Consider the following 13,648-nt stretch of genomic DNA (forward strand, 5'->3'; position numbering starts at 1 on the left):
TTCAAAGGTCATCATCTGGGCCTGCATCTCTTCCAGAACAGCTGGGTCTTCTGTGGGTCCATCAGATTATGAAACTTCCCTTCTTGCCCGAATCCCAAATCTGACCCCCATGGTTCCTAGGTCCCCTCCCTTACACTGCCCTGGAAGAGTCCTGCAGAGACCTCAAGGCAGTGGACCAGCAATGCTCTTAAGTTCATGCATGGTACAAAACACCCTTCCGGGCATGGCAGGAGACCCATCAGACTTCCTAGAGCTGCCTGTGGTCAAGACTGGAAGAGGAGGCATCAGCCTGGCTGTGTCCTACCCCTGAGCCAACAGGGGGTGCTATCTTCGACCAACCCTACCTGGCTCTGAGTCTCCAAAGCTGCCTCCTTTGCAAACCATCCAAAGTGAGTTTAATACAGGCACCCCCGCCCCCAACTCATCCAACACACACAAACACACACACACACACACAGTGTCTGCAGACCGGCCAACTGGGCTGGCTACCCACCTGCTCTCCCTCTGTGGGTTTTTATCAAAGGCTACAGATTAAAACAATTCCCTCCTCATTCCCACTCCCACCTCCCCTCCTGTGGTTCCTCCAAGTCCATCCTTCCTGGAATCCCAGCATCATTCCAGAGTTTTCAAAAATTTTCTTTTTCCAGATGGAGTCTTGCTCTGTCACCCAGGCTGGAGTGCAGTGGCTTGATCTCGGCTCACTGCAACCTCCGCCTCCCGGGTTCAAGTGCTTCTCCTGCCTCAGTCTCCCAACTAGCTGGGTTTACAGGCACGTGCCACCACACTTGGCTAATTTTTGTATTTTCTTTTTTAGTAGAGATGGGGTTTTGCCATGTCGGCCAGGCTGGTCTCAAACTCCTGACCTCAAGTGATCCACCTGCCTCAGCCTCCTCTAACATGCTGGGATTACAGGTGTGAGCCACCATGCCCAGCCTAAAACCTCTTTATCACTATAATCTATCTCATTTGAGCCTCACAACTGCATTGCCTATGAAGAAGGCCGTAGGGCAGGGATTGCAGTCTCCTCAGCAGGAGGAAACTGAGGCATAGAAAGAGGGAGTGAGGGAACACACGGCTCATCAGTGACAGGGCTGGGTTGGGTGGGGTAGCCAGGCTCCTGAGGACAGGGTGTGCCTGAACTCAAGCCTACTGTTGGTTGAGGGACCCTCTTCTCCAACCCCCTCGCTGGGAACCACCAACTTTGAGAGTAACTTCATGGGCAGTGCTTATTCCTAAAAAGTCAAGAGAACTGCTTTCCTGCCACCAACTTGCTGTGTGCGTGACCTTGGGCAAGTCCCTCTGCTCTAAGCCTCTGTGGAGTGTGGAGATCACATCAGGGTCCCCCACTGATTGAGATATTCTGACTAAACAACTAGTATCTGAATCACCTCCACCCCTTTGGGGTCCCTGGGATCCTCTATCAAAATGCAAGAGGGCTTGTAGCAGAGCTAACAGCACCGCAGTGTGATAACAACACTCGTCTTCATTTCTCCACTGCTTTCTACAGCCTCAACATCTAATGTAATCCCCACTACCAGGAGGTAGGCACTGTTATTATCCCCATTTTATAGATAAGAAAACAGAGGCTCAGAGAAGTGAAGAAAGTGGCCAGGCTAGCACTGGAGACTGGGGGGACTCCACCTCAAAGGGCGGGCTCTTGATTCTACTGTCAGCTACTCATAGAAGTTTCTGGAAGTTTGCTTTAGAAACTCCACTGTAGAAACTCTGTGGCCTTTGAGCCCCCATTCAAACTGAAGCCCTTCAGCTGCCCCTCAAGTATCGTGAGAGCAAGGACACAGACGGGCAGGACCCACATCTCCCAGCCTCTTTCCACCCACCCTCCTTGAGCCAGCCCCTCATCCTGGACCCACAAGCACATTGCAGCCCAGCCAGAGCCCATGAGCAGATGCAGATTTATTATTGCACAGACTGCAGTATCCTGAACCCCAACCCCAAACACCAGCCCCCAAACTAGGCCTGGGAGCTTTGGCAGGCACAGGCTTGTCTCCAGCACCAGCCAACAAAAAACAGGACAAGAATCTCTGAGACTGAGCCTGGAGCCCGTCAGCACTGAGCAGTGCCCCTGCCCCATTCCCCTCATGCTCCAGGAGTCTTGAGAAGCTCAGATGCAGATACAGAGCTGTGGGCCATGGCCAGCTGAGGATGGAAGAATCTGCAGGTTCTCCTCCATGAAAATGCAGTCCCAGATTCCAGCCAAGTCACAAGGTCCCAGCAGGGCTTGAAACAGCAAGTGTGAAGCTAAGGGAGAAGGTTCCCAAGCACTGAGGGGAAATGGGGAAGCCGACCCCATCAGAAGCAAACTCCTAGGTCCCAGAGCTGCCTGGGGAGGCCCTGCCACAAAGCCAAAGCCCCCAAGGTCCACAGAAATGAAGGGAGGACAGCAGCAGTTCCCTCTGGCTCAGCTTGGAGGCCACGTCCTTCCCAGGCTTGGAGGGGCCTGGAAGTTCTTTCCCTCCATCCTCCTGGAGGTAGGAAACCATGGCCTTTGGCCCTCCCCCCACCCCCAGGAAACGCAAGGGCCCAGAGACCTAGTGTGGTACAAAACATCTTTAAGTGAGGTACATCCAAGTAGCCGTCTTCTGCCAAGTAAGCCAAAGGGGCTTATAACTGCACCCAGACTGTACCCAGTTGGAGCCCCAGACTTGCTCCTCTCCTGCCGGGAAATGCTTCTTGACAAGCAGCGTGTCTTCAACACCTGCCTCAGTGTCTGCCCCAGGGACATCTCCCTGGGCTTCCATGGGCTTCTGTGCTCCCCTGAGCTTTCGGTGGGCCTTGATGGGGGAGGAGACAAGCCATTCCACAGGGCATCACAGAAGATTTCTCTCACCGGTCCCAGGCCTCCTGCAGGTAACCCTCTAGCATCCCCAGCACACGGGAAACGCCAAATGCAATCCCAGTCTCAGACACACTCCAAAGCAGGCCATCATCACTGCACCTTAACCCCTCTTCCCACCCCGGCCCCTTGGCCACCTGGCCAGCGGCTTCCCAGCCAGAGGCTCTATGGGGTCTCCCCTCGTCTATTGGTCCAGAAGGGAAGCTGACTGGACTGGTGGGAGGAGACACAGCACTGTGTTCTGGGATATTCAAACTGACCTTGTCCATTTCCTCTACTGTCACCCAGAACATCTACAGGCAAGGGAGACAGTGCGGGGTGCAGACTGCACAAGGACAGGCCTCTGCACTGGTCTGAGGGGGTCTCAGCACCCACCCCACCCAGCTTCCCTGGGAGGCCTCAGCCCACAGCCAAAGGATTAAATCAAAGCGGGGCAGGGTGGGAGGAATGGGGATGGGATTGAATATTAACGTCCTGGTTAGGTGACATCTCCCAAAACACACAAAAGCCCAGGGAGGGGACAACCTAGGGAAAGGCAAGGGAGTGGAGGAGGGCAGGGGACAGGAGCAGATCAGGAAGCTCAAGAGATCAGGGTGCTTCTCTCTGGGCTCTCCTTGCCCCTGGGCAGAGAGCTCCTGAAGGAGCCCAGGACATTCCATTCCTCTTGGCACCACCACCGCCACCCAGCACAGGCACCATGGGAGGCCTCTTGAAACTCTTGTTGGGTGAATGTGAACTGGACCGCGGGGCTCCAGGTCCAGAGTCCAGTCCTCTTTGGCCACCCTGCCTGGCACTGCAAAAAGACGGTCCTCATGTCCTCAGCAGGAACTTCTGGCTCTGCAAACAGACAGCAAAAGGGTCAGGTGAGGGAGGGCGGGCAGTGGCTGGGACGCCAAGCCAGGTGCAGGGCTCAAGCCTCAGGGTTCATCTTCTCTGAGGCAAGATCCCACCTCTGCATCCCCCCAGACAGCCTTGTCCCTTGGTTCTGATACTCAGCAGGTCACAAACAGGTCCCCGAGGCCTCTCCTGGCTCTGGTTGCCTGCCTCTGTTTATTTGCACATGCTATTCCCTTTGCTGGTGCACTCATCTCTTCTCTCTTCCTCCCACACTGTCATCCGGTTCACTCCTTTTCACCCTTCAGGTCATTAAAGGAATCACGGCCTGCAGGAAACATTCCCGGCGCCCCTGTGAAACATGGAACCTGCAGAGCTCAAGCGTTCACCCCCACGGCAGCACCTACCAGGCTGGTATTGTCATTGACTGTTTACGTGGTGACAGTATAGACTCTCCTGGAGCTGATTAAGAACCTCTAGCCCAAACTAAGCTAGGATCAAACAGGGGGCCCTGGGGAAAAGGCAGAAGCCCTGTTATTATCGCCAAGCATGGGACTGAGGCTGTGAAGGCTGGTTCCAGCAGGGGGAAGATTTTGTCTTGTAGATGCTTCATCTTGAGAGCAGTGAGGGCCACTCTCCTTCAGCCCAGCCCAGCCCACTCCACTTCATGGGAATTTACCCAAGCCCCCAGCTTCATCATGGGGAGAAAACTGAGAGGGAACCAACGGGCAGAGGAACGGGAGGAGGCTGGGGGACCAAGGGATTAAAGACTGAAGTGGGGAAGAGAGAAAGGGAGCACAGAGATGAGTGTCCCACCATCCCGGGTGAGCTCAGTCTACACCTGTTGTGCTTAATGTTTGAACTGCAAGACTTTTCTGTCATGGGCTCTAAGTTCAGGGTTACTTTCATTGTGTTCACCACGTTCTTAAAGCAGCAGTGAGTCCTTGTGGTATACCCAGCTCCCGCCAGAGCAGTACATGTTGGCCAAATGAATGAGTGAATGAAGCCCTCAGTGTCACCTGACAGAGAGCAGGTGCTCTGTGAACATTGAACTAATGAAAGTAAGAGTGTGTGTGTGTCTGTGTGTGTGTGTGTGTGTGTTGGTATCAAATCACACTCTAGGTCCTGGCTTCTGCAGGTGGGTGGACCTCAATTAGTCACAGGACTGTCATCCAAGTACTGGGTAGGTCCCTCCTCCCACCACCCTGGCTCCGAACTCCCCAGGGGCTCCTACCCCCAACCCCTCCTCCAGCCAGTTGGCTGCACCTGGTAGGCGAGGGTCAGGTCAGGAGGTGAACGAAGAGGATGGCCAGGCCGATGTTCAGCAGGATCACCATGCAGATGAGGATGGTGTTGGGGACCTGGGAGCGGTAGAGAGAGGCTGCCTGAGTCCCCATGGCCTCTGAGACACCCCCCACCAACCCAGGTCACAGCAAGGCTGGACAGAGCAAGAACTTCTGGATGGACCTTCCTAACAACATTGCCGTCTTTGTTCACTGTTGTATCCTGTCACCTGGATGGCGGACCATCACAGCTGAAAGGCCTCTTAGACACAACCAAATCCCTCAGGGCCCAGGGAAGGACAAGATCATGCTCCAAGTCATATAGTGTGTGGATCAGGCCTGGAACCCAGGCATCCTGCCTTCTTCACTGCTAATTCCCCTTGGGACGCATTCTTCTGTCCCTCAGAGCCCAGCTTCAGTCTTTGTTGCTGCGGTTCCTAGCTCCCTGCCTCCCATAAGTCAGGAGGTCTATAACCCAAGTCCTGTTGGGCCCTTCTTCCACCTCCAGGAAGCCCTCACTGCGACACCTTATAGCAGATGCTGCTGGTGCCCAGCCCAAACCCCCGACTGGGCAAATGGACCCACCCTCCAGCTGCTCAGGCTCCCAGCTGCCCCCTGCTCATGAGAACTGCCTCTGCCAATGGGATACCAGGTGCAAAGGCAGGAGGACTCCATGGGGCCATTTATACTCCAAAGTCCTCTGTGGACCAGGCCAAGGCTATACTCCCCTAATCCCCAGCCCTGCTGCATTTTCCCCTGCTCTATCCTGCTTCGGTCTCTCGCACCCCAGCGACCCCCAAATCCCCCGCCCATGAGTCCTGCCTCAAGCCCTGCTACCTCTAGGGAACCCGACCTTAGGCGCACCTTCTCTGACAGCCTCACCTCTTCCACCTCCACCTCCGCCTCTGCCGCCAGCGCTGCCTCCTTCCGTGCCTTCTTCTTGGCCCCGGCCTTGGTCAGGCCTCGGGCCTCAGTCTTACGGGCCTTGGCCCTGGGCTCGGCTTTGGGGTTGATGGGCTTGGGCTCCAGCTTGGCGGGGGTCTCGCGTGCAGGCTCGGGGCCTCGGAGCGTGGGGGCCTGCAGCGGGGCGGTGGCCGGCGACGAGGGCGCGGACTCGGACCCGGAGACCTCGGGCTCGGGCTGGTCCTCGAAGGGCGGAGGCTCGGGCGGCATGGTGCGCACAGCATAGCTGTGGTAGCCCTGGTAAAGCGCCACCTCCGGCTCCCGCGACTGCGCAGGCGGCGCCTGCAGAGCCTCGATGGCCATGCGCTCCGTGGCTGGACGCGCGGGGCTGCGGCGGCCCGCGGCCTCGGAAGGAGTGACTGGCCGGCTGCCCTCGCCGCTGGGCTCGCCGTTCCAGGCGCCCGGACTCAGCAGGCCGTCCTTGGATGCCCCGGGCCGGGGCCGCTTGGGCTGCGGGGGCGTCCCGGCAGGTGACGGGGGGCCACCCTCCGGCCGAGGGGTCTCACGCTCGTGCAGCTGAGGACTCTCGCGGGGCGGCTCTGGGAGGCCCGCTGTGCCGGCGCCCCGGTCGGGGGGCTCCAGCAGGCTCTCCGAGTTCTCCAGGATCTCCTGCAGCAGCCGGCGCTTCTGATATTCTGGACCTGCCAGGGGCACACAGGGAGGCTAGGTTCAAACCCGGCACCACTGTTGGCCGATCCTGGGCCAGCCACTTCACCTCTCGAGCCTCATTCATGGGCTCAGTAGGCACTCACATAGCACTGAGCAAGTGCCAGGCACTGTTCTAAGCACTTTCCAAATATTAACTCATCGAATCCTTGTAGTAACCCTATGAAGTTGATGCTACTGTGAACCTCAAAGGGAGGCTCTGAGAGGTTACATCACTTGCCCAAAGTCACACAGCTGTCAAAGGGCAGAGCCAGGACTACTACCCAGCAGTCTGGCTCCAGAGGCGATGCCCTTTACTATGGCACGAGTCTCTTTCCATTCCCTTATCTGAAACATGGGCCTGATCATACCTATTTTATAAATACTAATGTAAGGATTGAGAAAATGTATGTCAAAGGCGGAGCTCAGGGCCCGGCACCGGCATAGACCAGCAGGGGGAGCGCTGTGATCAGAAGTGAGGGATCCTCCCAAGCACAGGTTTTTGCTCCTAGGTTTTCCATCTGGCCTCCTTTGGCCTCCTTTCTGCAGCCAGGATCACGTTTAGAAAACGCACATCTGATCATGTCATTAACTTAAATTTAAAAATGTTTCATTAACATTAAAACATGGCTGGGCATGGTGGCTCACACCTGTAATCCCAGCACTTTGGGAGGCTGAGGAGGGCGGATCACAAGGTCAGGAGATGGAGACCATCCTGGCCAACATGGTGAAACCCTGTTTCTCTAAAAATACAAAAATTAGCTGGGTGTGGTGGTGTGTGCCTGTAGTCCCAGCTACTCAGGAGGCTGAGGCAGGAGAATTGCTTGAACTAGGGAGTCGGCAGTTACAGTGAGTGAGCCGACATGGCACCACTGCACTCCAGCCTAGTGACAGAATGAGACTCCATCTCAAACAAACAAACAAAACAACCCAAAACCTTCATTGCAGAGAATGCCCACCTCTGTCCCTCAGGGGCTCCCACCACTCTATCCATGTGCCAGATCTCTACCAAGGCCAGGAGGTCCTCCTTACTCTGCAGCCTCGATTCTCGGGACCCACGGCCTACTTTGTGATCTGGCTTCCTGGCATGCTGCTCTGTCCGAGTTTCTGTGCCTTTGCGCCTCCTCCACTCATCTCACCCAGCACTATCTGGTGCAGCAGCTCTCAAAGTGCGGTCTCAGACTAGCAGTAGCCGCGTTGCCTGATCCTTAGAAATGCACGTTCATTCATGGGCTCCACCTGAGACCTACTGAATCAGAAACTCTGGGGGTGGGCCCAGAAATCTGTGTCAAATTTGAGACCCACTGACTTGATAGACTCTTGTTCAGCCTGCAAGATTCAGCTCAAATGGCCTCTCCTGAGGGCAGCCTTCTCTAACACTTCCTCTTGCCTAACTGCTTCCTGTGAGCTCCGTCCGCTCCCATTCTAACCACACAGTGCTCATCCTGCTGTGCGCAATGGAACCGTAATCATGAGACAACAGCCACAGTCACTGAGAGCTTACTGAGGACTGGGAATGTACCTTACATGCATGTAATCCATCCACGAAAAAGCAGGTACAGTTCTTACTCCCATTTTACAGATCAGGAAACTGAGGTTTACTGAGGTTTACAGAGGTTAAACACCTCACTCAAAGTCTCACAGCTGGGAAGCAGCAGAATCAGGGTTTGAACGAATGCAGAGTCTGTTTATTGTACCCCTAGCTCTGTTGTTTTTGTGACTCTCTGCTCCCCTAGATTTTGGACCCCACTTATGTAACCCGAGCCCGGCACAGTGCCTGACACATGGACAGTGCTCAATGCTTGACTGAAACTGTTGGGCAAGTGCAAGAAGCCATTTTTCCCTCTCATCCACCAGTGACTTCTCCCCTCTAAGCTTCACCAGCTCCAGCTGTCTTCCCTGCTCAGATCAGAGAGAAAAGACCAATTGGAGTGCCTCTGCTGCCCTCCCCACGAGCTCAGCATGCAGGCAGAGATGTGTCTCCCCACCTACCCCTGCATCATCCCATCCCACATTTGCATCATCCCATCCCACATTTGCACCATGCCCCAGTTTCCGAGAGTCACAGGCATCCAGGAAACCACTTGGACATCTCAGATTCCAGTAAGCAGAGAAAAGCACCCACCCTAGGGATAGCCCTACCCGGCCCATCATTCCCTGGCTGGCCCTACCTGGCTGGTAGAAGTCCGGAGCCAGCTCCCTGGCCAAAGTGCGAGCAATGTTGGACTCCTGGTTGGCAGCCAGGGCGGCCTGTTCCGCTGCCTCAGCTTTGGCCTTGGCGTGGCTTGTCCTATGGAGACAATGTGGCAGAAGACTCAGGATCCTTCCAGAGAACCAGGCTTCTGCCCCTTCTCCCCAGCCCACAAAGAGACATGCTAAACAGAGCGTTCTTTCACTCAGGCAGTCAATGAATATTTATTGAGCCTCATGGCCCAGACTGCTATGCACTCTCCAGATCATTTCTTCTTCTTTCTGAGCGCACAGATACACTACCTTTCCCAGTCTCCCTTGCGGTTAGGTGTGGTCAAGTGACTGAGTTCTGGCCAGTGCATTATGGGAAGACATCATGTATGCTATTTCCAGGCTTGGCCCATAAAAACCTCTGTGACTTCTCTTTTTTCCCCAGCATCGCTGGTTGAATGCAGAGCAGGCTGAGACCCCAGAATAGGGAACTTAACCTCTGTGTCACAGATCCCTTTGGCAGTGTGGTGAAGCCTATGAAATCCTTCTCAGAATAATGTTTTCAAATGCATAAAATACATAGGATTACAAAAGGATGCAGTTACTTGACATACTGTTTCCAAAATATTTAAAACAACACATTTGTAAAATAATAATCTATATATTTATAATCACATTAAACAAAATATCAGGTCTGTTAACTACTGTAATTTTAAAGTATAGATTAGCATAAAGGATATTTCAAGGATATCTAATTACAACATGTAATACGACATGAAAATATGTGAGATTTCTATTGGTGACAAAGTCACAGCTGCTACTACCACTATTATGGTTTATTGCCCATTTCCATAATTGAAGAGAAGGCTACATTTCAGTTTGAGTTAATAAAAATATAGATGTAGCTTTTCCCATTGTAGAGGGTACTTCTGGTGCCCTATGCAGATCCCTTCACTGGGCAAATGTGCCCACCCCCGGCTGATGTGAGTGTTGGCTGCTAATGGCTCCTTACTACCCCAGAGAACTGTAGCCCATAGAAGCCACCTTGTTCCAGAAGTTAAAATGCTGCCCTGCCTACCCCTAAACCCAGGCAGCGCATACCAATGACTGGTACTGGTCAGCCTCCTCTTGCCTCAACAGGAAGGAAGTTCAGCTGCAGCAAGTACAATCCATGCTCCAGAGTCCCCCCTGGACTGGCTGAAGCAGGTCTCCAGCTGAGACCACATCTTTACTCAGCTCCTTCCCTATGCCATCCTGCGTGTCATTCTCCTCTCTCCTGAAAGCCTCCCTCATTAAATCACTTACACAAGAATCCCCACTTCAGGCTCCACTTCTGGCGAATCTAACCCTCAACATCCAAGTTCATGGACACCTGAAATCTATCCACAGACCCTCCCATGGACTCCAAGTTAAGAAATCTGAGCCTATAAAATGATTGCGTGGAGCAAAGCCCCTTCCCACAGCCCCACAGTTGCACGTGACAGGAGCAAATCTTAAACATTCATTGTGTTAAGTACCTGAGATTTGGGGGATGTCTGTTTCAGCTGTTAGCCTAGCTTAACTCACAGAAAAACCCACTAAAGTAATAACAGTCCAGTTTCTGAATGGGCCAGGCATGGTTCTAAAGGAGTTATGAAGATTATCTCATATGCTCATTCTAATGGCTTAGGAAGCTGGTGCTGTTATTACTCTCCCTATTTTACAGTAAAGAAAATTGAAGCGCAAACAGGTTAAGCAATTTGCCCAAGGTCACAGAGTCCTGAAGTGCAGGAGCTGGGATTTTGAACCCAGGCAACGTAACTCTAGGGCAGTGGTGTCCAATCTTTTGGCTTCCGTGGGCCACATGGGAAGAAGAAGAATTGTCATAGACCACACAGAAAATACACTAACGATAGCTGATAAGCTCAAAAAAAAAAAAACAAAAAAAAAACCAAATCACACACACAAAAAAATCCCATACCATTTTAAGAGAGTTTATGAATTCATGTTGGGCAGCACTGAAAGCCGTCCTGGGCTGCATACAGCCCACGGGTTAGACAAGCTTGCTCTATACCAGCAGCTGAGCATGTGCCAGAGCCTCTGCCAGGAGCTAAGCATGGCCAGGAACTGAGGACAGAGACTCTGTGGACCAGAAAGGCCACTGTCAGATGAGGGAGCTGGCTAGTAAAAGACACAAAAACTATTTAATAAAATGCAATTAAATAAAAAGTACCGAATTATAACTGTGAAATATGCCGTGAAGGAGGAATAGAGAATACAATGAAAATGCAGGACAGAAAGACTTAATGTTGATGGGTGGTGGAGGTGGGCTGGTCAGGAAAGGATTCCTTGAGGAAGTTGACATTTGAGTTGAGACTTGAAGAAACACATACATTAGGCCCATAAGAAGGTGGGTGGGTCAATGAACCAGGTAGACAGAAGGGCACTGACACTGAGGAAGAGCTTGGTGCCTTCGATGAGTTTCAAAGCCAAGTCAGAGTGTCCACTCTCTACAGATGAGTTAATTCCTTGGGGAATTGATGTGTGTGTGTCTTTATCTCAGTCTCCAGCAGAGAACTGGGTGCACAATAAGGAGGATAAATTCCCTTAAGCTTCTACTATGCACCAGGCCTTTTATCCCTTACAAACCTCAAAACTGTGAGTAGTGAGGTAGTGTTTACCTGTCCCTATTTCACAGATGGGGAAACAGGTTCAGAAAGGTGTCTTGCTCAAGGAAACAAAATACAGTTAACATTTACAAAGCACTTAATACATGCCAAGGGCTTTACAGAAATTAACGTATTTAACCCCCCAATAACTCTACAGGGTAGATGTTATTCCCATCATCCCTCTCTACAGAGGAGACATCCAAGGCACAGGAGGGTTCAAAAGAACCCAGGCCAGCGCGGTGGCTCGTGCCTGTAATCCCAGCACTTTGGGAGGCTGAGGCAGGAAGATCACTTGAGCTCAGGAGTTCAAGACCAGCCTAAGCAACATAGCAAGACCCTGTCTCTACTAAAAATTAAAAAAAAAAAAAAATAGCCAGGTGTGGCGGCGCACGCCTGTAGTCCCAGCTACTCAGGAGGCTGAGGTGTCGGGGATTGCTTGAACCTAGGGGACCAAGGCTGCAGTGAGCTATTATCGCCCCATTGCACTCCAGCCTGGGCAACTGAGCAAGACCGCGTCTCAAAAAGAAAAAAAGAATCCACCCAAACTTATTACACAGCTAGTAAGTACCAGAGTAAGGATTCAAATCAAAGCATTCTGGGATCTAGAGTCTGCATCTTAACCACAGGTTCAATTTCCACTCAATAGCAAGCAGCAGAGTAAGATTCCAAACCTGGAGCTATCTGATTTCCAAGCCCCTGCCTCTCCACTATGCCATATTGCCACAGTAATGTTTACTGAATGAATGAATACATGGCTGAAGGCACACATGCAGGCGTGCACATATGTAGGGGCAAGGAGGCAGCCTAGGGAAGAGTTAAGAGCACATAGTTTTGGAATTAGAAGCCCTGGATTCCAATTTGGGCTCTGCCAAGGCCAGGGACAGAATGAGCTGACCAAGGCACTCACCTCAGGGGCAAAATTTACGGGGTTGCCAAAAAAACTCAGGGATCAAGAGGAATCACATTTTAATGCAATATTTTAAAAGTCAAAATTAATGCAAAAATAAATCCTTGATGAACAACCTATGAAGAAAATTTTAAATAAAGCCTGGATTGGACCCTGCACTTAGATCCCTCACTTACTCACTCACCTCACCCCACTGGGACTCTAGGACCTTGGATGCATGCATAGCTTTACCTCTCTGTGCCTCAGTTTCTTCATCTGTAAAGTGGAGATAGTAATTCTCCCCTCCTGAACTTGCTGTGAAAACTAAGTGAGAGACAACACGTAAAAGTGTTTAGCCTCGAGGATGATGATGACGACGATGATGATGGGGTATTGGTGGCGGTGGTGAAAGAGGAGGAGGAGAATGACATTTGTACATCAAAACTGAGTGTGCTACATGCATATCCCCAGGCTTATTTTTGCCTACATGTGAGTATGTGTGAGACAAAGTTCTAAACTTTTTAGAGCCACTTCTCTGGGAACCTGAAACCCCAGGAGGAAGGAGGAGGGAAAGGGCTGGATAAGCCTTCAAAATGAGAAAATGCCCCTTTTGTTGGTCATGTGAGCGGAAGGATGCCCACTTTCTGGTGCCTTTGGAAGCTGTGCCGAGGACTCCTCAGGCAGGAAAGGCAGCCTCTCCCCACAGCCCTGGAAGATCCTGGAGGAACAACTGTGTACAGCCAGAACAGGGGCGGCCACACAGCCCAGGGCAATGAGGGCTGCTGTGCTGGAAGGAAGCACACCCTGTCCATCTCCAACCGCCTGGCCCGCTGCATCCTATCAGCGCTTCTCCCCCGTCCCATGCTCCCAGTCTCTGATCCCAGCCTTCAGGCCAGGAATCCCGGCGTTCTTCAGCACCCTCCCTTCCCACCTCCTTCCACATCCACAGCCCATCAGTCACCAACGCCGTTCTCTCCGGCTCCCTTTTTAACTCTTGAACCCTCTGCCACTCCTCCTGCACCCCCTCCCGTGTGTCTCCCCTGCCTGCCAGCTCGCTCCTACAGCTGCTCCTGCACACAGCAGCTCAGCGAGCCTGCTTAAGCACGCACCCGTGGCCTCACCCCTTGCTTCAAATCTTTGCAAGTCCTCCTACTGTGCTCACAATAAAACCCTAGCTACTGAGTATGGCCTTCAAGGCTCTCCAGACCCTTGCCCGAGGCAGTGTAGATGGGGTATACCAGCAGCTCACAGGGTGAAGGGTGGGCAGAATCACTATGGCTGGGAGGCTATTGCTTCTAGGCCAGGGCCTCTCGTAATGCAGTCTGTGACCCCCACGCAATATCCTCATCACCCG

The 13,648-nt window shown here is 52.6% G+C and overlaps 1 protein-coding gene across 2 annotated transcripts in view; it reads right to left on the reverse strand.

Moving 5' to 3' along the window:
- Positions 1–1,896: 1,896 nt before the first annotated feature.
- Positions 1,897–13,648, reverse strand: part of JPH2 (junctophilin 2) — a 76,977-nt gene continuing 65,225 nt past the window's right edge. For both annotated transcript variants that reach the window (XR_012419407.1, XM_005569060.4), the window contains 4 exons: positions 8,751–8,869; positions 5,854–6,575; positions 4,955–5,049; positions 1,897–3,691 (listed from right to left, as the gene is read on the reverse strand). Coding sequence is in view for 1 of the 2 variants with exons in the window: in XM_005569060.4 (XP_005569117.3) it covers positions 4,969–5,049; positions 5,854–6,575; positions 8,751–8,869 (922 nt within the window). In the remaining variant the exon portion in view is untranslated. The remainder of the gene's footprint in view (positions 3,692–4,954; positions 5,050–5,853; positions 6,576–8,750; positions 8,870–13,648) is intronic.

This window comes from Macaca fascicularis, chromosome 10 (assembly GCF_037993035.2).
Source record: "Macaca fascicularis isolate 582-1 chromosome 10, T2T-MFA8v1.1".
In the NCBI taxonomy this organism is placed as follows: domain Eukaryota; kingdom Metazoa; phylum Chordata; class Mammalia; order Primates; family Cercopithecidae; genus Macaca; species Macaca fascicularis.